Here is a 24,477-nt window from a genome sequence, read left to right as displayed (position 1 = left end):
ATTGTTACATTCATGACTCCTGGGTCATGGGTTCAGGCCCTTGGACAAGGCCTATATGGCCACATAGTGGAAATGTATAAAAATAATTAGGGAATGTCAAATTGATTTATATGCTTCAAACTTACAATCCCGTGGGGATCCGGGTTAAAATAGGTCCTCAGTATCCCTTGCTTGTTGTAAGAGGCGACTAAAAGGGGCGGTCCTTTGGATGAGACCGCAAAACCGAGGTCCTCTGTCACAGCAGGTGTGGTACGACCAAGATCCTTCCATGCTCAATGGCCAAAAGCCCCAAGCATAGGTCTAAATTTTGCAGCCCTTCACCGGCAATGTTGACGTCCCCATATGAGTCAAATATTCTCGAGAGGGACTTTAAACAATATACAATCAATTAATCAATCAATCAGACTTCCATTTTTCCTTCTTCCTTAATTGAATAAAAATTGTAGGCTTTTGAAAGATCATAAGACTCCATGGAAATATGAGACTCCATGTATGGGCTATATCATTATTATTATACATTTTACATTATTACATGTATTCATATTTACATATTCAGGTGACCGTTACGGCCTTTCGGTCTCTTGTTAAAACTTAAAAGTTTGCTATTATTATTTTTATCTAATTTACTTAGAGTACATCATGACCTCATAACAGACGTCATAGCCTCGTACATTGTTGCAGCATTTCTAGATAAAGTGATGTAGGTGTACACCTAATCTGTTCGTTTTCGTGGATGTCTGACAACCAGAAAAATGAGTGACTTCTGAATGCAACAGGAAGAGGTTTAAATGAGCTGAAAGTAAACAAAGTTTATGACACGAGGGTTCTGGACAGTGATGTAAATAACCTTGATGTCATGAAGTCTACTGATATCTTTTTATTTGCAGTATGTGGAAAGCAATATTATAAAAGAGGCTGGCTTTAAAAAACATCTAGAGAAGAAACATCATTGGAAATTTCATATTCCCAAGAAAACTATGTAAGTTACAATCCCATACAGACTTTTCTGTTCATGTATTTGCTTTACAGAGACACATGTGTCTCGTATCGAATCGGTGATGGAGACAGAATTGTATGAAATGTATATTTTGAGGGGTTATTTGCAGCTTGACTGAAGCACTCAAAATATAAAATCTGGCTTTTCAGAACTCTTTGCTAAATTTATTTTCTAAGTCCTGAGCAGAGTTCCGAATACAAATGGAATGTGACAGTGAATTTAAAGGTGGAATTGGACAGTGTATTCCCAATGTTAACTGTGTTGAATTACAAGTGTGCAATATTAAGAGCCAGTTGAACACTCAGGGTTCTACCAAGTCATACAAGTCAGGAAAACAAATCTGTATCACTACTCAAGTTATTGATGTTGTAAAAGATGGTCTTATGTCGTCCACAAAAACAGCAAGAGCAAGATCCAAAAGCAGTCGACCAGTTGTTGACAAGACGAAGGACATTGTGACCGTTATAAACTGCTTAAGATATAAAGACTTTGTTAATGACTTAACATGGTCAAGTGTCCACAATTTTAAAGATCCAATCAGTTGTATTGACTGTAAAGATTTGCATGAGTGGATTTTTCATCAGAGAGAAGTTGCCAATCAGTGTATGAAATAATGTAATGATACTTGAACAAGTTAAATGTTCAAAATATCAGAGTATAAATGGGGTAGATTTTTATTTGGAGTGTACAACTAAGATTACATATATTTTTTACTAGTAAATCGGTATTTACTCAAATGAAGTTTTTTTTTAAATTATAATTAAAAAGTGGTAAAATAAGCTAATTGGTTTTCCCCTTAATATGAAAACAGCGAACACTGGCCACTGATGGCAATTCATTACAAGAACCACTGAGCCAGAAAAGCTGAAACTAACATGAAAGCTTCATGACATAGTGGAAAATCAAGTTTGTTAAGATCATGAACCTCGAGGGTAGAGTAGGCTCACAATAGGGGATCAAATTTTACATGTGAATATATAGAGAAAATCTTTAAAAATCTCACCAAGAACCACTGGACCAAACGAGTGGAGATTTACCTGGAAGCTTCCTGGTATAAACTACTTGTATATTCGAGTTTGCTCAGATCATGGCCCCCGGGGGTTAGTTTAGGGCCACAAAAGGGGATCAAAGTTTTACACACTGATATATAGGAAAATCTTCACTAGAACCAATGGGCCAATTTCAATCAAACTAGGTACAAATCATCCTTGGGTGATGGAGATTATGGTGTGTTCACATTAAGGACCATTCCCCCTTCAAAGGGGGATGATTACGAAAAGGAAAACAAAATAGGGTATAAAAATATTACTTGTGCTTGTCAAGAATCTTAGATAGTTGTAAACTGAAGTCATCTCCTCCGTCCCGCCCCCTTACCACACTTTAAAGTTGTAAAATCCGGAGGTTCGCATGAAGTTGTCCACCACCACCCCCCCCCACCCCCACTCCCCTTCAATTCCTGGATCCGGAGAGAGAGATTATCCTATTTGTGCTGGAATGTTTCAGGGACAAAATTTACAAAGAGTTGAAGGGACAACTGTGTCAAATGGTCAAACCTGTGTATTTACAAACTCGGGCTAAGTGTTTGACAGAAGAACTACGCAATCACAGAACAACGCTTAAAACTACCAGAGAAACGCGCGTCTTACAAAGCCAAGAACGAAGTACATGTAGAGCATGAACGTATCAAAATAAATACGGGTGGATTAAATGAGTTTTTCTTTTTAAATCAGGATTTTATTCTTTTCTTACTGGTGAAATCCCGTGGGGACCCGGGTTAGAATAGGTCCTCAGTACCCCTTGCTTGTCGTAAGAGGTGACTAAATGGGGCGGTCCTTCGGATGAGACTGCAAAAACCGATGTCCCGTGTCACAGCAGGTGTGGCACGATAAAGATCCCTCCCTGCTCAATGGCCATAAGCGCCGAGCATAGGCCTAAATTTTGCAGCCCTCCACCGGCAGTGGTGACGTCTCCATATGAGTGAAATATTCTTGAGAGGGACGGTAAACAATATTTAATCAATCAATCAATCTTACTGGTGACATCGTTAATTTGATTTTATCCCCCGTTGAACTCATACAATTAATTACTTTATCTAATTTTGAAATGTATGTAAAGGAAAGACAGGTGTCCATACACGTGGAACTTGCATGTTTGATCCCTGCAGCATGCTTACTTGAAAACTCGACAATGTAAACTATGATTGGCATAAATAAAAGTTATAAAATTTCTGATCAATTTCTTATGGAAAAAATGTTTACACAGATATTAACTTTTAACTTAAACTGCTGATTCCGGTTTCATTCAATTTCAGCACACGCAACTCGTGATCATCGCAGGGTAAAAAAGTTTTATTAAGTTGTCAATTATTCGGCTAACACACGTACATATATGTTCTAAAAAAAATTGCGAAAATTAAATCACAAACATATACGATTTAAATTCTACCATTTAATTAATTCTATATGTATTAATAAGAAGTAAGCGTCATCAACTCTCAACAGTGTAAATACAGGTACATTTGTAACTCTCACGCGCCGCGGTGTAAACGTGGTCCCGCGAAGCCCCGCTATGAAAAACCACGACGGTGTAATGCGGAAAGGATTAACTTCCCGTCGCGGGGACGCGGGAAATAAGGGATCCGCGTTGGCTGTACTGTAATCTACACATAGTCTTCTCAAGAATCACTGGGCCAGAAAAGTTGAAATTTACTTAAAAGCTTCCTGGCATATAGTAGATTTAAGTTCGTACAAATCATGGTCCCTGGGGAATGGGTGAGGCTGCAATAGGGAAACAAAGTTTTACATGCCGATATATAAGGGAAAAAATCTTTAAAAATATATCTTGCACTATGTAAGCTATATAGGGTTTTCATATTTTATATGATGTGATATTTGTTTGCCCAATTGTCTATTTCGTATTGCTTATAGGAGTTATGAGATTGATCACTGTTCGTTATCTTCATTATATATTATATATATACATTATGTTCAGCAAGACCTTTCATGTTATGCAAAGGTGTTTGATCTTATGACCTTGACATGGAAGATTGACCTACTGTTAATAAAAAATGATCTATTCAATATTTTCTTAACTATTCTAAATAGATCTTTCATATTTTGTATATTTACTTCAAATGGCCAATTCTTTCATTTTACATCATGTCTTTTTATTAATTATTTAATAAATATATCTGGAACTGTTCTCAGCAGAGTTTTCATATTTGGTCTATATATAGATTCTTTATAGCAATAGCTTGTTATTCCTTGAAATTGAAAGTTGTAACCTTGACCTCGGAGTTTTAACTACTTTTTAAAAACTTCTGACCTATTTAATATCTCCTATTAAACTATTTATGGTAGGGCTTTCATATTTTTTATATAGATTCCTTATGGCAAGATCTTACTCTGTGAAGTTTGAACTTGTGACCTTGACCTTGGAGTTTGACTTCTTTTTTTTTTAAAAATCTAACCTATTCAATATCCCCTGAGCTATTTCAAGTAGATCTTTCATATCGTGTATATAGAGGATATCTGTATTGCGTGTTTTGATATTTGGTTTATCCAAAGAGTTGATATGGTGTATTTATTCGCGAGGCTTGCCGAGCGAATAAATACACCATATGAACGAGTTGCATAAACCAAATATCAAAATACGCAATTACAGATGTTCTATTTATCTCATATGTCTTCTTTTCGTTTAATTTTGAGGTGATCCCCAGTGGTAGAAACAGGTGATTGAATTTGTTTTTAATCCGTGGCTCAGGCGTCGTACATGTACTTATAAATCTTCGGGAATAAACAGTGCGGTTATAATCGATTCATATATATTACAAAGGGTATTTTTATGAAAGAAACCATTGATAAAAATTGTTTCAGAAGGGATATACTTTATGATTAATAATGGTTTTGCCATTCCAACAAAATAATCCGACTTAACTCACTATGAGTTAAGTCCTGTTATTGAAATGAACAGACCAAGTATTTGTTGTTCAGGCAAAGAAACATAACTCTTGCAATCAATTGAATTGCGCGGTTTTGACACTATCCCCCCAAATACCTATTATGACACTTTCCCTCTTTCTAATCCCTGGGTATATATAGTGCGCAAGCGCTAATTGCCGGTCCTTTTCGAGTTGCATGTCAACGAAAAGCCAAACCCTCCCTCCACTCCCCCTTTTTTCTAAGCATATATGCATCCATCCTTGTTGCGTTTATGCTGTCTCTCTTTGTGTATTTTCAGATCCATTTTGTCAACGTGACTCGACTCTCCGCCTTCACGATGCGTCATGGCTCTACGAATTTACGAGACTCTCCGCCTTCACGATGCGTCATGGCTCTACGAATTTACGAGTTGTCAGTGGTCAATAATAGACAATCGCCGAATTTTGCTAAGCCTGCCACAGATTTTGTTTCAGTCCAGGTCCGTGGCCAACAATTGGGCTTATTGACATTGAATCATTGATTGATATATTGATTGATTGACACATTGGTGGATTGAAATATTGATTGATTGAAAATATTGAATGAATCATTGATTGATATATTGATTGATTGACACATTGGTGGATTGAAATATTGATTGATTGATTGAAAATATTGAATGAATTATTGATTGATTGACACATTGGTGGATTGAAATATTGATTGATTGATTGAAAATATTGAGTGAATTATTTATTGATTGACTCAAACATGCATGGACTATTGATGCTACAACATTACTATCCAAAAGTCGTTGTAGATCATGCATTTCATTACAGAGTGTATATGATATACATACTGATGGTTTGTATTGATATGAACATTGTCATTGAATTGGAAATATGTTTTTATTAAGTAAAGCCATGACAAAGACTGCCAATACGTGTTATCGTTCTGTTCTATTGAAATAACTACTATTGACCGAGTATTCATTTTTTGACGTCGGCCTGACCTTCTGGTAAAAGTTTGATGTCGCCGTCTTTTAGAAATAAACATGTGTAACAACGATCATTGAAAATAGGCTTAATAATTTAATGCAGTGTTATTAGAATGTTCAACAGTTTACAATGAAAAGTAGTAGGGTTTGTGTATTTGTATTTTATTCACGTGGGACCTTTCATTTCACACTTTGACCTTGTGATTTTATATTTTAACCTACTTGTTAGAAAATATAACCTACCAAATATCTTCGGAACTATTCAAGGTAGGGCTAAAGTACTTTGTATTTCGATACAATCGTGTTTGATCATGTGACCTTGACAAACGTATTTTAAACCTGACCTTATCAATATTTCCTGAATTATTTTCGATAGAATTTTCATATTTTGCACATAGCGTTCTTGTGCAAGATCTTTCATTTCATACCATGAAGTATGACCTTGTGACCTTTGTCTTAACTAAAGCAGCATTGTCATGTTGGTCGCAATAGTGTTGAGGTACCTCCGTGTTATATGAATTCATTTTCATTTATGTTGTGATCTTTTGGGGATAGGTTAGGGCCTCAATATGAGGTCAAAAATTTTCATGGGAATACTGATTGATAAAACTTCTTTTTAAAATCACAACTTCTGAACAGCGATAGGGCCAAGGTCGCTCAGGTGAGCGATTTGGCCCATGAGCCTCTTATTACATTTTGCAATCTATATTCTGAAATTTACATATATTTGGTGTCATGGGCAAGTATATTTGTTCCGTAGTCTGGAAGATACAATGTTTTTTCAACAACAAAATAAATACAGAATATTTTTCCAAAGGAATTGACAAAAAACACGATAATATTTCATTCCGCAATATGTAAAACTTATACGGTACCAATTTTGATGCACCAGATGCGCATTTCGACAAATAATGTCTCTTCAGTGATGCTCAACCGAAATGTTTGAAATCCGAAATAACTATGAAGTTTTAGAGCTAAATATAGCCAAAACCAGCGTGCCAAAAAAGTGGAGCCAAATTCGTCCAAGGATAAGAGCTATGCATGAGGGAGATAATCCTTAATTTTGAAATGAATTTCTAAATTTTATAACAGCAACTAAATATACATCCGTATTTTCAAGCTAGTAATGAAGTACTTAGCTACTGGGCTGTAGAGACCCTCGGGGACTAACAGTCCACCAGCAGAGGCCTCGACTCAGGGGTCATAATGTGAGGATATTAATTTCTCTATTTCGCATTCTGATATTTCATCCCGCAATATGTGAGGAGTTTAATTTCCCTCTATCGCATTGTGACATTAAATTTTAATCCGCAACCTCACAATATTCAAAGATTTTCATTTCATCTCTATAGCACTGTAACAGTTCACTCCGGCAATTCTACAGTGTTCAGTGATTTCCACGTATTCTTGCAAACCCTTTCTAACATGTGAAATTGATGTGCTTCCTCGCTCCATGTTCCTAATTGACAGAGATGTCAATTTCTCGGATCAATTTTCCATCTTGTCTGGTTACATCTTCAGATTCTTCCTAAATAATTTCCTAATTGAACGACTTGTCTCCTCAGGGTGTAAAATGAAGTCGCATAGAAAATGATTCTGAAAGTCTTCCAGATTCAGTACCAGCAACTCCAGGCATTTAGGATAGAACACATACAACTGCTATATGCAATTAAGAATTACATTTGCTTTACCTAGAAATACAGTGTAATGAACATAATGCAGGTCACCTTGAATTTTATTTTCATCTTCCGAGTATATGCCAAGGTAGGAATGAATTTGATGATTGAAACCTGTGAAATAAACTTCAATATAACTAAAATAAGGTTTTCTCTTTTAGCCGTTACATTGGATAAAGAAGGTCCGATTACGTAATTGAATATAACTACAAATAATAAAACACCTTTACTCATTTTTCAAACGTAGCTCTAATCTTCCTTCGTAAAATCTAGACGAACGTCTCATAACACGGACCGTATGTAGAAGAGTTAACTTTTTATTTAATCTCTTTTAACAGTTGGGGAATCACAAGCAAAAAAAAAAAAAACAACACTAGGTGTGTCGGCAGGACACGGACGCCCCCGCCTGCAGTGAAGTCAGGTGTTTGAAATCCACCGAAGTATAGCCTTGAATGTGGTATTCAGATTGTATGTGATACACAGTTAGTACAATGAAGATCTCAACAACGACCCTTTACATGTTTTAACAGCCATAAAAGAAATATATAAAAGTTTCGTCTGAATCAATAACATATGACAAACGGGATGATTTCAGCTTCTCCATCGTCAACTTCACATATTTATGTAGCAATAATACCATTATCACCTGCATATGGTGTTTATATCTCTCAACTGATTCGATACGAAAGAGCTTGTTCTGCGTATAGTCAGTTTTTGAATTGAAGCAGTCTACTGACAAACAAGTTGGTGTTGCAGGGTTTCCAACAGTCTCGTTAAAAGTCAGCATTTTGCAACCTCTATGGTCGTTATAACAATCTAGATTGCCAATACAACATATCATATGGTCAAATGTAGTCTGAAGTGTTTCATACCGATTGTTATGTCGTTCCTGACACACTGATTTTGACTACGGATAACTCCGTTTACCTGATCAAGATATAGAGCTCAAGACGGGTCGACAGGAGATGCTTACTCCTCCTAGGCACCTGATCCCACCTCTGGTATAGCCAGGGGTCCGTGTTTGCCTATCTCTCTATTTTATATTTCCTATAGAAGTTATGAGAGTAATCACTGTTCGTTATCTTCACCTTTCGTGATCAGAATAGTAATTTTTCTACGTCAAAGGGGCACAGCTCTATCAAAAATCACTAACTTAAACAAAACTTAAACTCGATCTGTAAATCATTAATAAACATCTGCATACAAATAATCAGTTCAATACCTCCAGGCGTTTGGAAAAAAAGAGTCCGGAAAATTGGTCGTAACAGCAATTTTTATTACGTTAAAGGACACAACTCCGTGAAAAATTAACGAATCCGAACAAAACTCAAACTCGATCTGTCTGTAACTCACCAATTACATCTGCATGCAAACAAACCAATTCAATGTGGCAAGGTATTTAGAAAAAAAGTCAGGAAAACTGGTCCAAACAGTAATTTTTGTAAGTTAAAGGGGCACAACTCCAAAAAAAATCGACGAACTGGAACAAAACTCAAACTCAATCTGTACCGGTAACTCATCATTATACACCTGCATACAAAAACATCAATTCTATATCTCAAGGCATTTAGAAAAAAGTCCAGAAAACTGGGTAAAACTAAATGCCCCGACTATGGTGTTCTGATAGGGCCATTTGCAAAAGCGTAACAGTGCGTTAGTCACAACACGCCGTCACGCCAACAAGCAACGCGCCGTCACGCAAACACAACTTTACACAACTCGCCTTCGCGCTGACAAGCAACGCGCCGTCACGCTAACACTACTCGCCTTCGCGCTGACAAGCAAAGCGCCATCACGCTAATACAACTGTCTATTAAAATTTTATCGCATATACACATGTCGGGGTAACTGTGCATTTCTTGTCGGCGCGAAGGCGAGTTGTGTAAAGTTGTGTTAATGTAACAGCACGTTGCTGGTTGGCATGGCGGCATGTTGTAACTAACGCACTGTCACGCTTTTGCAAACGGACCTATCAGGACGTCATACCCAACCACTTTGTGGCGGGAGCATAAAAATGTTTTTCCTTACCAGTAACTGTACCAGTGACGGTGAAATGGGAACGATCTCATTTTAAAGATGTGGAGAAGAAATGCGTGTTCGAACAAATTTATTTATTCTCTCAAAATCATTCACAAAACCAGACACGCTTAAATCTACGAAAATAAACATGAAATTGGCAACATTTTTATCTTAAGTGTAAGGTTATTCAATGCCGACTGCACAGTGAATGACACTTCTTAATTATACGCTGTACTGGTGTTCCTATGCATATCTACAGAAATTAAAAACTAATTTTCCATAAAAATGCAGACACATTGTTTAAGATTCATACATTTTGCCACACAGGACCAACACCAATTTAGTACATGGAAGTGGTTATGTTTTTTGCTTCAAACTATATATGTCCCAACGAGACTAATACCCCTCTGGGTTCATTCAAACTGGGGATCATTCAAAATACAGAATGTACAAAACCATGTTCATTTAAATTTCTGAAAGCTAGGGTTTGCTTACATGTAGTTACGGATTAGACTACGAATTCGAATTTCTGAGAGGTTGGCCAGTTGTAAATCAAAACAATTTGTCTGTCAACAAGAATACCGCCAACGGTACAAAATACGCCCATGAAAACCTAATATAGGGCGTTTTTCATACACCCATCTTCGCTAGACCGAAAACCCTTGGCTAGCGAAGATGTCATACACCATGATTTGTAGAACTTGTCTTCAAGTTGTATAAGTAATCATCAGGGTGTGACATACTTTCTTTGCATAAAAACAAGACAAATCATGTACTTTCTGTGTAATATTTTCACTTGGCGTAAGGTGTATGTGCACCAAGTTTGATTGTCCTAGTTCCAACGGTTCAATCTGAATATTGCCTACAAGATTTTCCTACTAAGTGAAAATGCGACTTTGACCTTGAAAAAATAGGCATTTTTCTCTCATCATGGTGATAAAATGTACCAAGTTGTAATATCCTGGATCTTACGGTTCGGTTTGCATCCTGCCTACAAGGTTTTCCTACTAAATGATACTACGACCTTAACCTTTGACCTTCAAAAAACAAAAGAATTCTTCCACTTGGCATGAGGAGTATGTATACCAAGTTTGACAGTCCTAGCCCTACTAGTTCTGCCTACAATGTTTACTTATTAACTGATACTACAACTTTGACCTCTGACCTGGAAAAATGATAAGCATTTTTCACGCATCGGTGATCAAATATACCAAGTAGCAATATCCTAAAGCTTATAGTTTGGTCTGTATCCTGCCTACAAGCTTTTCTTATTAAGTGATACTACGACTTGAGCTCTGACCTTAAAAAACAATAGGCATTTTCCTCTCATCATGGTGATCAAATGTACCAAGTTGTAAAATCCTGGAGTTTACGGTTTGGTCTACATCCTGCCCACAAGGCCCGGACAGACAGACGGATGACGCCAAACCATAATACGTCCCGTCTTCGATGGACGTAGGGGCCTATAAAAACAACCATTGGGTCAAGTAATTTGTTCTACGCCTCACTAATATATTGAGACGTGACCAGCTGCAGGTAAAGTACCACAAATTTAAACCTATGCTTACAGGTTCAGGGTCGTAGCAGTGATGGTATTTAACGTGTCAATACCTGCCGCGACACGGGACCTCTCTTTTTAAGAACATATCCGAAAGACCCCGTAATTGTCGCTTCTAAATACCGAGCATTTGGCGAAGGAGCAGTTACTACCGATGTTTACGTCTCAGGTTTGACTCAACCATGGTACTAGCGGGGCTCGAACTTCCGACCTCCCGGTAACGAAGTAAGCTCTATACCACTAAGCTACCGCAACTGATAGTAAGGCAAAAAAAAAAAATTTTAAAAAATAGGTGTTTCCTGTTACCCGACCAACCCTAAATTTTTATCCAGACCCTAATTTTCCGGAAAAATTGCAGTCGTTAATTTACGTACACTTCGTTTCTCAAATAAAAAAAAATCTAATAAGTTCAGGCTCGATATTCAAATTATCGGAAATTTTCAAACTGGTGTCTTGCATGCTTTCTGTAAGTAAATCAACACAGATTTACATGCAATCTTGTATTAAATAGGGTAAAATCAGTTGTCAAAATGTCATTTTTGGTTTATTTTAGTATTTGACCCAATTTTGAACACTTTGTGCTACATGGCAGTACTCACAAATGTATATATCGTGGAAAAGTTTCTTCCCCAGTGATACGAGGCAAATATTGACTGAATAAAAAATCAAATTTAAAAAAAGTTCTGCCTACCGCCGACTTTTTTTTTTTCCGAGATGTAATCGGAAACACACCTATTTTTTGGCCTAATGAGTATATAACGTTTTACCATTGCAAACATATGACCTGGACCAAACTTTGCACTTTTCTTTTGTGATCTTTTTGTCCAATCTAATGAAAATCATACTTCTTAGATCCGCGCCGTATACTCTGCGCATTGTAGCGAATGTGAGCATATTTTAGGATCTGATTTTAATTAGATTGTCTTTTATCTAAAATCGTAAAAATATATATGTCACAAGCGTAGGGTACTGTATGACAGTCTAAAGAGTATTTAAGGCCTAACATATTTTTGAACAAATACCGTATTGAACAAAATGACATACCCTACATTTCTAAACAAACTTTACGTCACGTGTATTAAAATGATGTCGCCAGAAAAGCGTTTTCACCTTTTTACTCCGGGACAGTGACATTGACCTTTTCTAATGACCTTGAATAAAGAACGGTCATAAGGAAGTTTAGTGTTAAGTATGATCGTCTAATATTGCCTTTTAACAAAGTTATGGCCCGCGAGCAAACTCTTTTTTTTCTCAATGTAACCTTGACATTCTCAAAAATTTACTAAAGCAAAGGTCATGACACATCATTATTTGTAGATTAAATGCCTCTTTCAAAGTTAGACGGACAGGCTGACTCTTTTATATCCATTTGCTTCCTCCGCGCTGAATTTAATACATCCTCAGTCATATTAAGTATTTAGAAATAACAATTACAAGTACATGTGTACAGTACCATCTTGCCTTTCCGTAGTCAGTATGTTATGAAAACGATTAAACCGCCGCGGTGGTCTAGAGGTCGGGGTTCGAATCAGGCCGCGACAGACTCAAGGCGTTAAGACAGGTAGTGACAGTTCCATCGTCAAACTCTCGGCATCAGGTGTGAATATTACGGATCCGCAGAAATGACCTTATAAACGGATGACCCTTGTCACGGTAAGTGTGGCATGCTAAAGAACCCTTACTGCTCAATGGCTGTAAGCGCCGAGCATAGGCCTAAATTTAAAGCCCTTCTCCAGTATTGATGACGTCTCCATATGAGTGAAAAATTCTCAAGAGGGACGCTAAAACAAGGTAGTCATACATGAAAACGGCCCCGTTTAAATACTTCACCATACTTTATGATACATGTACCATGTTGAAATCCAACTACCAGCTGAAATAATTGTAAACTCTTACAACACCAGTAGCATTACCAACCCAAAGCCTCCCCTCTCTGTCTATTGCTAAAGCGTTCGGATTTTCAATGCCTTCTCCCTTTTCGACGAGAAACTGCAAAAAATCAGTGTTCTTGTTCATTAAATGCACACAATCGTTGTTCCAGTCAGACACAATGATATGGCCGTAGTGATCACACGTTAAATCAAGAGGATAAAATGGACTCTCCTGCTCATGTCGTGGTGGTCCCGCGTACTTACATAACTCTAGACCATTCTCATCCATCAGTACAATCTGACGCTTGTTGCTCTTTTCATAGTCTGAAAAGCATATCTTGTTGTCAACGGTTAAGGTTATTCTGTGTGCATCATGTGGGGAAATTGTCAAGTCCGAAACCAGAGAGCCATCCAGTGAATATTTGGCGATGACGTTCCGCCGGTTATCCTCCGATGTTGGACCGGAACTTCCTTTTCTTTCTGCTCCACAAACGTAAACACAGTCGTCATCAGTCAAAGTCATTCCACGGGAAAAGAAAGTAAGATCGGCGAAAGTTGAGACTTTCAGTGTTTGATCCACTCTTTTGATTGTTTGTCCATTGTAGCTGGAGACCAGGAGATCTCCAGACTTCGTCAGGACGATGTGGTTGACGTTGATATCAAGTTTCACCGTAACCTTTTTCTCCCCACTTGTGTGGTAGAGACCGATCTCTTTGCTTCCCCATCCACAACACACCCAGGCCTCAGTGTCGGATATTGGTGCAACTGCGTGGACATTGCTAGATGGGCCTTGACCTTGACACAGAAACTCTGCTACCAGTGACAGTCTAATATTAGGTACAGTGCTGCGGCGGTTTTTAAGAATTGATGATGGTGGTGTTATTTGATATATCTGTATGGATCCACACAACTCTTTCATAAATGCGTCATTTAAGGGTTGATTAACAGAAAAATTCAGAGATACATATCGAAATTCAGTTAGTCGATGAATTTCTGGGAACACCCCATCTTTGCCATGAGCAGTGTTTCGTTTGGTTTTCTCAGTACATTCACTGACTTGATTATCATAAAGTTCATCACCACCCTCGTCTGTAACCCGATTTATTATGTTCAAAAGATCCTTCTCATGTGCGTCAAGCCGTTTCAGTTCCTTGCGCGTCATATTTCCTGTCCATTTAAAAAGCGATCCACATGCTCGATCCACTGCGTCGTGCAGAGCTTTCGCTCGAGCCATAATATCGGAGTTGACATGTTTGACATTTTCACGAAGCCTGGTCTTCTGTGCTACAGTTTCTGACAAGGTTAGCTCCAAAAGAGGAAGAAAATGTGTGTAATTCATTTTGTCCGTTTCATCCAGAAAATAAATCTCTTACAAATTTTTTTTCTAAATAAATAGCGTCAGTAATTAACTTCACTACAAGTGTCCTCGCAATCTTGATTAGCTTGTATTGATTTCTGGTTTCCGCTACACTTCCTAGTTCATCCAAACCTAAAAAATATGCACAATGCATGTTGACAATTTGTGTTGTAGATGCCGGTCTTGAGTACGAACAAATCGGGAACAGCCTAACAAAACTATTGCAAGATACATCCTAATGTATCTCTGAAGTTCATCTTAATATCAGATATTTAAATTTCCTACGTACGTACCTATAATTATGATATCTTTACAATTTATAATGATAGACATTTCCTCATGAGCGTGCTGCAGTTGTTAACGTGTGTATGAATTCAGATAAATATTGTACGTCTATGTTAATAGCTAGCAATTCTGACAGAAGTGAAAGTAGAATGTAAATATAATAAACTTCATTATCTAGAAAATCATGAGGATACGAACAACAGCGCCTCTCCCCGGCATACTTTTTATGAAGCACTTACGCACTCCATGAAGTATGCCGGCGTACTTCATGAAAACCATGCCGGCGAGAAACATTGCAGTTCCTACTCTCTTGTAATTTATTGCCGTTTCACAAAACTGCATGTACCCTTAACTTAACCAGGCTGGTTTGAAATACATGTATATCCCATACTTTACTTTCAGAAATGGAAACCAATTAAAGATATTTCGTTTCAAATGAAACATTATACAGTGTATTGCCATTTGGAATATAATGGTTAAGTTGCGTTGTATCAATTTTAACCTTTGATGTAATGAAAGTAAAGATATTATTCAATATATTACAAAATGTTATCCATATCACCGATGATACATGAATTATCATAGTAGCTTATATATCTATATACGTGTCGATTGATGATGATTAGAGATACCACGAACAATAATACTATTATAGGTTTCCAGCTATCACAGAGATCTTTAGGTGTTCTAACAGCATAATATATGAGCACCGAAAAGAGTTTCAGTAATTCCGAACCTCGCTTTATCAGGAAGACGAAGTTGACTGAGGATTCTTCTCTATCTACGAATACATGTACTTTTTAATTGGTTCGAATTAATTAGCGTAAAAGGGATTGATACCGTTAATTACAGTACCTAGTACCAGGGGCGGGGGACGGTTGGAGTTAAAGAAACAATTCGTATCCCTCGGCAGAAAAGCAAGAAAATCGATTTGCAGAGGAAGAGAACAGAATCACAAGTCGTTTTATTGTCAACTCAATATCAAATTTTTGTGATCGCCTTCCCTCATATAGATTTAAGAAATAAGATTCACTTTTGAAAAGAATTGCAGCGCTATGAAGTATGCCGATTTGAAGTCACAGTTCATACCTTCATATATTTTCATATGTACATATACATTCTACCTTCATTTCGGTCGGGGCCATTCCAACCTATAGTTTAAACAATATTGATTCAGAAATATAGGATTAATCATGTTTACAAACTATGAATCATAATAGATTGAAAAACCAAGCCAAAAGGCTTATATTGATATCGCTAGTGAGAGGTAAAAATTCTAAGTACAGTGGCAAGTCATGTATAATGGGAAACATTTCCACTCACCTAGTGACGCATGCGTACCATAATCAGAAAGAAGCCCATTAACAGACGTGCTGTATTTATCAAGATTTAAACGTGCATTGTTCACTACTGCGCAACTACCATTGCATGTGTACAGTTTGTAAATAATAATAATAATGATTGGAAATGTAATCATTTCATCCTATACGAATTTACATGTGTTTCTGTCTCTGAATTTACTTTTGATCAATTTCCATGTATAAAAAAAAAAAAAAAAAAAAAAACATTAAAAAACAATGTCGTGTTTTAAAACTTACATGTAAGTTTGAACTAGAGTAAAGGTAACTGTAAAGTTAATAGGTATATTAAGTCGTGGTAAGTTAATGATTACTTTAAGGTAAGACAGCATGAAACAGCTTAAATGTACACGAGAATTAATGATTCAGAACAAGGCGGAAACAGGTCACAATTAAGAAGAGTTTAATTTATTTATTTTTTGGTGAAATTTATAAATATTGCAAAGGTCATCGGCATAACTGCCAAAATATATTCTAATAATTAATACAGTTGCCATTCTTATTAAAATTAGATCTTTGAACCACTACTCAAGACGATGTTCCTACACAAAATGAGATCATATTCCGGAGTCGATCAAAGATATTAAACGATTGAGGAGCGGATGACACTTTAATATCCTGGCCTATCTTGTAACGAGGTATATTATACACATATGATAGCGCTGCTACATGAAAATAGTACTTTTATTACAAGAAATATTAATTTTCTTCCCAGGACATTGACAATGAAAACATCTAAATGTGTCACGATTACTTACAGTTCCATGAACGACCACATGTTGCAATGGGATCAAGTTGTGATCGGGGTTCGATGGTTGTAAATTCCTTTGCAGTTACTCAGCCTCTCCGTTTCATTGTTTACATAAGAATGCAATATTGTAAACGATGCAGCTAATGAATCTAAAGCACAAAGGCGGTTCTTTAAAAATTCGGCAAATTTGCAAGTTCGTGTGCATTTTACAATGAATAATTCAGTAAACGGACAAATTTGATTTATATCCTATTTGTAGATAAATCATCTTTCTTATGCAAACAGGCAGTTATTCTGCATAAATGTAAACGGACTGTTGTGCAATTAAAACACGACGGAATTTAATTACTGCCTTTCATAATGAAATGCAGCAAGCAAATATAAATATCCAATTCTTTACTACGCTGTCACTATTTTTCAATTAATCTTGCTAACAATATTTTTCAGTTGTATTGTAGTTTTTGTAATAAGTATATTATACTTACTTGTGTTCAGTAAGGAAGCTGGCGTTCATTCAACTCTCCCCGTGTACAAACATCAGAGTGCCCTGTACACTATGTGTGAATGGGTCACTTCCCGTGTAGTCGTTTTAGTGAACTTGTCAATGCAGCATACACGCCATGTTGAACGCCTGCAGAGAAAAGAGAGATTTGCAACATAGGAAGGCACTCTCCCTCTTTGCAAACTCACATTAAATGTTTGCTGCCTAAATGCATTTTCACGATGTTCTGATCATGTATCTTGCCTGCTTAAGAATTTGACATCTAGGCGTAAATTATGCGTACAAGATATATACACGATCACCGAGCTTAAGAAACTGTCGATTACTAAGTATGCAGGTCGCTGTAATGTGAATGCCCAATTACGGCGAGTGTATACGTCACATATTCGACTGAGTGTTAATTAATTAATGGACGTAAATTGGAAATAGTATTGATCTAAGTACCTCTTCTATCCTTCATTCATTGGTGCAACAACAGCTTACATACGCACAAGAATCGCCCAGGGTTGAAGTGTAAAAGCATTAAACATACATTCATTTATATAATACGCATATTACACATTTTAGGAGGAGTAGACTAATGTATGCATTTTCTTGATAAATCTAGACAGTGCCTTCAGTCAATAAACTATATTTGTAGAGAGTAAACGAGAGGAGGAGGAAGGGGCAAAAAAAAAGGGAGGAGGGAGGTCGGAAAGTAGGAAAGAGCGAGAGGAAGGGGGGATGGACCCTTCCCCATTTGTCGAAGACATTACAACGCTTGGTCTGAGAAATTATTCTAAACAAAATCATACCTCTTTCTTCATCAGATTTTAAGCATTCCATTACACCAGAAAATTCATCTGTACAGATTCTTAGAATTTCATATTTATCATTTCATTGTCCAGTTTAAATTGATGAAATTGATTGGAGTCCTAAATTTTGTAATTCTCCGAGCGCTGTCTGAAGTATAACTTTGGTATGAACAAAGAATTGGGACTTTTAAACAGGAAAATGGAATAAGTACAACTATTAGTTTAGAGAACCACCTGACCTTAATCAGGTGTCTGAAAGTGAACACAGGTGTAAGTACCTCAGGCCGAAAGAGATTTTTTAAAGCAATGCAATAAAAAAGAACAAGGGGGTAATAGGACATTATGTGTTATATAATTCACTAAACAGGGTATAATATATGATGATAAATAATGAATGCCTTTGAGAATGTCAGTGATGCTGATGAATATATGCGTGATGATCAAGTGAGATTATAATCAAGTTTAAGAAACACTCTCAAATATATTGAAAACATTTTATTGTAATTTCTCACCAACTAACTAATATGAAAGCTCATGCATGAAATGCACATCACTTTGTAAAATCATTTTTTATGTATTCTTGCATTGTCTGCAGGACACGACAAACAGATAAAATCGTTTTTGATGTAGTTTTGCATTGTCTGCAGGACATGGCAAACAGATAAGATCGCTTTCCCCGCACAACTGGGAGGACTCGCACTTTAATGCGAAACCTGCGTACCGTGAATACACAATCTTTATATTTAGTGAAGTCCATTATAATGTATCGAAGTTTATCCTAGCTGTGCTGCCTAGTACTGTATCCAAGTAAAATAGGTCACAAAATGACACAGATTATTGATAAAATCCTATAAAAATTCATATTCAGTTTCTCACGCCTATAAAACATGTAAATGAAGAATTTGGATATAATCTTTTTCATCACATCTTACCTTTAATATTTTTCGTTTAGAAGGATTTTCCCTGTGTCTGAACTACAAATGTCCTCTTTTGAAGATCATTGGATCAAGGTGATTCAGCACACTTCACTGATTTTCACCTACATTTCATACAAATGTTGAACTCGTCTAATCGAATGCAAGCAAGTCAGGCAGTATTTCCTAAAGGTATAAAGGTTGTTATAAGACGCACCGTACAGGAGGTTATCAATGAAGAAGTCTAGTCACCTGCAACCTTTTAAAGACTGTCATGATAAGATTACAAAACTAATACTTAGCATTTTCTTTAAAAATAAAATATATTCCAAAAAATGATATAAGCTTAATCAATTGACTATAGGCCTAATAATTAAGTACGGGACCATATTTTATCTGTCGTCTTCGTATTGCATTGTTACAGTTGTTTAAAGATAATGAAACTATGACAATCACAAAAGTGTGTGTATGCCATGTAAATTAATTTCTGAAAATTAAACAGACTACAATTTCTGAATAATTTATCTGGACCACAGAACACACTGTCTATCGCGCTAGTAGAGTTAGGCCGTCTCAAATTTATATATCTCGGTTTAACATAAGGTTTAAAATTTAAAACCTGCGAGGAAGAAAAAATATAATACAAATATGCATATAAAGTTTCAAGCAAATCATTTAGTAATCAAAATTAATCTATTCAGAGAAATTGGAAACAATATATACATAATACTGAGTCTTAGATTTAGATAATTCAATGTAAGATAGCTCACCAGGTAAAACTTCAACTGATCAATTTCAGCTGCACGATCACATGCTGCATAAATAGCCCGTGTTTTGTCGCCAAAATGAAAGTCTCACTTGTATTTGATAATTCAAAATAGATATTTGTTTGTTTTCATCAAAAGATAACGTTGTTCTCAACGAAAAATAACGCGCACTGGCAACGTTAAACGTTTAATTGATTTATACCAGTCTTAGTCTAATAGGTCATGTGAAGAATTAGAGTTATCTCGCTTTGCGCTAATATGCAATACACTAGCCAATGATTGATAATTTTAAGTCTTTGTAAAAATTCTGTAACGAGATACAATATTCTATACCTAAAGATGTTTACGTCCCGTGGGGATCCGGGTTAGAATGGGTCCTCAGTACCCCCTTGCTTGTCGTAAGAGGCGACTAAATTGGGCGATCCTTCGGATGAGACCGCAAAAACCGAGGTTCCGTGTTACAGCAAGTGTGGCACGATAAAGATCCCTCCCTGCTCAAAGGCCGTAAGAGCTGAACATAGGCTAAATTAAGCAGCCCTTCACCGGCAGTGGTGACGTCTCCATATGAGTGAAATATTCTCGAGAGGGACGTTAAACAACATTTAATCAATCAATCTTTCAACTGAGTTACACAAAAACTAAAATAAGATTTTTACTATCGATAAACAATTTTGGAACAAAGTGCAAAAAGTTCTGTACAAACAAATCCCCCAGGAAGAAAATTTGTCCATTTTCTCATAATTTGATATATTCGATACATGTATAATGTAAATGTGTATGAGTGAATTTAAAAACTGCATTTATTAATTATAGTCAATTGATTAACGAAACTGTGAGTACAAAGTAACAAAAGTACGAAGTTGCGATGACAACGGTGTGAAGCATGTACTAATTATACAGATCTGCATCATTAGTCTCCATTGTTTGTTTTCTTCTGTTTTCATCCATGCGTATCGACAACTTTCATTTGCGAAAAAGCGAAGGTAAAGTGCGAAGTTGTGATGGCATGGGAACAATATTAGTATACGCATCTCACTGTTGCCATCGCGAATTCGCACTTTTGTTACTTTGTCCTCACCAATCTCTACCCAGAGTTATCGTTCCTTACATTCACATGTGAGAGCAAGGAACGACAACTCTGGGTAGAGATTACGTACTCGCCGTTACGTATTTTGGCCTTCATCTAGAAGGAACGATTGACCTTATCAAAACACAATCTTATGTTATTTCATGTCTGGATCATATTTTCAGGCTTTGTAATACATTTAATAATTTTCCCTGTTTCAAAAATTGTCACGGTTACCTTTACCTGCAGGGTTCAAATGCCCTTAGACTAGAACCATTATACACATATAGCTGTGTTTGCTTAGAAAACAATAACAACAAGATTTGACATTGATATTATGTATGAAATCTGACAGTTTTTAACGGATAAAGTGGAAAATACCCGGTACACAGGTTCACATGGCACCATCTTTAACATTCCACAAATTATAGGGCTCTATTTTGCTATAATACATATACATGTATACAAGTGAAGCTAACGAACAGTGATTAATCTCATATATCCTATAAAGAATACAAAATTAAGAAAAGGGCAACACAGAATCCTGGACATACCGGAGGTGGGATCAAGTGCATGGGATGAGTAAGGACCACTCCTGTTGACCGGTAACACCCACCGCAAGCTCTATTCACACCCACCGCAAGCTCTATTCACACCCACCGCAAGCCCTATCCACACCCACCGTAAGCTCTATTCACACCCACCGTAAGCCCTATATCTTCATCATTTAAACGAAGTAATCTGTAGTCAAAATCAGTATAAAAAGAATAGCGCAACAATCGTCAGACAGCATTCGACACAGTGATAGTTATTTGCAAATTAGGTCATTATGATGACCATAAAATCTACGAAATGCTGACTTTAAACGAGACTCTTGAAACCCCTGTACCATTAACTTATTTGTTAGTACCCTGCCTCATTATCTTTTACCATTAAAGCCACATCTTTCAATAAGCAGAAAATACCATTCACACTGTAAAATGATTTAGTAATTACACAACTTTACCAATCTGTTTGGACTAGCTTTTACGGGTCGTGATGGTAGAAGAATTGGGTATATTTACCGGCCATGTTGGTAGAGGAACTGGGTATTATTAGTTACCTAGTCATCTAGTGACCTGGTACGGGATGATACCAGGTCTCTAAGTTCTATACCGGGCGAGGCGAAGCCGAGCCCGGTATAAAACTTAGTGACCTGGTGTCATCCCGTACCAGGTCACTAGATGGCTAGGTAACGAATTTACCCCACCGATGACCTATTATGATAATATGCATGAGGCTATTGCGTACCAGAACTACAGACGAAACCATACCATAAATATTCCTTGTTCAAAGACGACTGTATTTAAACGAACTTTTGCACGGACAAACATCATAATATCATTATATGTATACATCAGTGTAAATATACCCAGTGTGATTATCAGTAATTTCTTCTCTTTTTCCCGATCTCGCTGCTGCTAAACTTGCAAACCGTTTGGCCGTCATTGTTATTGACAAATGCAACAATATAGATAACTCGCAAGGAAGCCTGGTATAAATTTTGACGGTGACGTGGGATAGAATATCCCACGTCTTCACGTGACCGTAATGAGCCAATCACTATTCAGAATCTTCCAACTAACTTGTCAGCGGTGGGGTAAATTTACCGGCCATTTTGGTAGAGGAACTGGGTATATTTTGTTTGTAGAGGAACTGGGTATATTTTCGGAAATACTCTTGAAGCATTTATTGAAAAGTTATGAACTTTATTATGATATAACAGACCTGAGCCAACTTGTTAGAAACATTTCTGCTTTCTTTTTACCTTTAAATTTTAAGAGTTTCAGTCATAGACTTTTACGAAGATTAATAAAACTCATGACGATTTTTAGATAAAAAGAAATAATCGAAAAAGTGACTGTGTGGTGTTTCTGCCTGTTTGTGGTCATCAAACAGGAGTCAGGATGGCTACAGAAACCTTGGGATTCTGCACTCAAAGCACTTCATTGATTTCTTGTCTTCATTTTTAAGCAGGTGCCTTTTGATAACAAAGTAATCAATTGCCTTTAGCAATGTAAGAGATATTACATTGATTATGTTCTTAAGAGTCAATATCATTTGTTAATATGTGTTGGCAGCTGGGTCCGTGAACCACGGTCAAGAAGTTGCTGTTTATTTAGAAAGCAGAATGGAACCGAAAATACAACTATAAATTTATATTTAGGACACATAAATAGTGCCTGTCATAGTTATTTATCTCTATGATTTTCATGTGTATCATGATTGTCTGTTGGACTTGTAATCTGTATTCAAAACTGTGTGTCCAGTCTTCAAAATAAATCAAAAACATGGTTTTAATTGGTATGGTTATTCATATAATTTCTAACCATAATACTTTACTAAATCCTTGTAGTTGGTCCACTTGCTTGCTCTATCTACATCTGTTTCATTATATGTAGATGCAGACACATTTTCATAGCAATGTCATGATAAATATTTTGATTTAAAGAAAAAATAATGTATTTAGAATGTGCTAGAAAAATGCTTATTATAATTTAAAACAAAATTTCATGATATACATGCATAATGTGACGAAGAGGATAAGTAAGTAATTATGTATAATGTGCAACTCTCGACACTATGGGAATGATTTGCACTGTATATAAAGTTACGGTAAGTTAACAGATGGTGTTGACATGACTAGGGATGTAGATATGAGGACTAATTAGGGTCATGCATGTGTAATAAGATAAGTAAAGGATATGTTAACGTGTTTTTAAAACATACGCAATAAGGAAATAGTTAAGAGAGTTGGGCATGAAACTTATGCAAGGGTTCGTACTATTTGCATAAATTGAAAGATTAACAAAACTTTCTTCTCTACAACTGCACATGTGTTAAAAACTAAATCTATAGTGATATAGAGCAGGAAGGCCTCCACCAAATTTGTAAACATGATCCCCGGGGTAGAGGATCTGACTCCAGGGCGGGGTCAAACTTGGTATATATAGTGTATACATGTACAAAACATGTAAATGGTGTTTACTGTACCTTAATGCTATTGATACTAAATTGAAACTAGAAATTTAGAAGGAGTAGGTAGTCCCTTTGCAAAAATTGTAAATTTCATGATCCTAGGGGGTTAAGGGTTTGGTTTCAGAGTGAAGTCAAAATTATTATAGTGATTATTGTCTTTATCATTTGAACGACTTCTTTAAGTTTACTGATACAATACAAAAACTAATGCACATTTAGGAAAAGCAGAAAAGATCATGTACAAAAAATCGTAATTTTCACGACCTCAAGGTTTTGACATTAGGGTGGGTCCAAATTAGTGATATCCTTTAATGATAATGCATATTTTATATTATATTATATTATGTAGAGCCCGTTATCAGTAATGTACTTTGGGGGCATTGATGATTTAAAAACACATATAGTTATCTACATTTAATCTAATTGATAATTGTATTTATAGATGCAAGGTGAAGGTAACGAACAGTGATCAATCTCATAACTCCTATAAGCAATACAAAATAGATAGTTGAGCAAACACGGACCCCTGGGCACACTAGAGGTGGGATCAGGTGCCTAGGAGGAGTAAGCATCCCCTGTCAACCGGTCACACCCGCTGTGAGCCCTATATCCTGATTAAATACAAAT

General features: G+C 36.5%; 1 protein-coding gene across 2 annotated transcripts; it reads right to left on the bottom strand.

Annotated features, from left to right (window-relative positions):
• Window positions 1-8,849: 8,849 nt before the first annotated feature.
• Window positions 8,850-17,641, bottom strand: LOC125646466 (uncharacterized). Of its 2 annotated transcripts, none has more exons than XR_008796169.1 (3): window positions 16,797-16,990; window positions 10,910-14,527; window positions 8,850-9,862 (listed from the first exon to the last, which is right to left on the bottom strand). XR_008796169.1 is itself a non-coding variant. In XM_056141509.1 (3 exons), exon 3 carries the CDS (start codon window positions 14,375-14,377, stop codon window positions 13,034-13,036), a length of 1,344 nt encoding a protein of 447 aa, XP_055997484.1. In that variant the 5' UTR covers window positions 14,378-14,527; window positions 16,797-16,938; window positions 17,275-17,641; the 3' UTR covers window positions 8,850-13,033. The 2 variants fall into 2 exon arrangements, 1 of the variants encoding a protein (XP_055997484.1); XM_056141509.1 differs by adding an exon at window positions 17,275-17,641 and having other exon boundaries at window positions 8,850-14,527; window positions 16,797-16,938.
• Between the last annotated feature and the right edge of the window lie 6,836 nt (window positions 17,642-24,477).

The sequence above is a fragment of the Ostrea edulis genome, chromosome 6 (assembly GCF_947568905.1).
Source record: "Ostrea edulis chromosome 6, xbOstEdul1.1, whole genome shotgun sequence".
NCBI classification, from domain to species: domain Eukaryota; kingdom Metazoa; phylum Mollusca; class Bivalvia; order Ostreida; family Ostreidae; genus Ostrea; species Ostrea edulis.
Note: the sequence above shows the minus strand (reverse complement) of the source record. Positions and strands in the feature narration are given on the sequence as shown.

Coding starts and splice junctions, on each gene's coding strand:
- LOC125646466 (XM_056141509.1), bottom strand. CDS start 14,377: ATGAATTACACACATTTTCTTCCTCTTTTGGAGCTAACCTTGTCAGAA.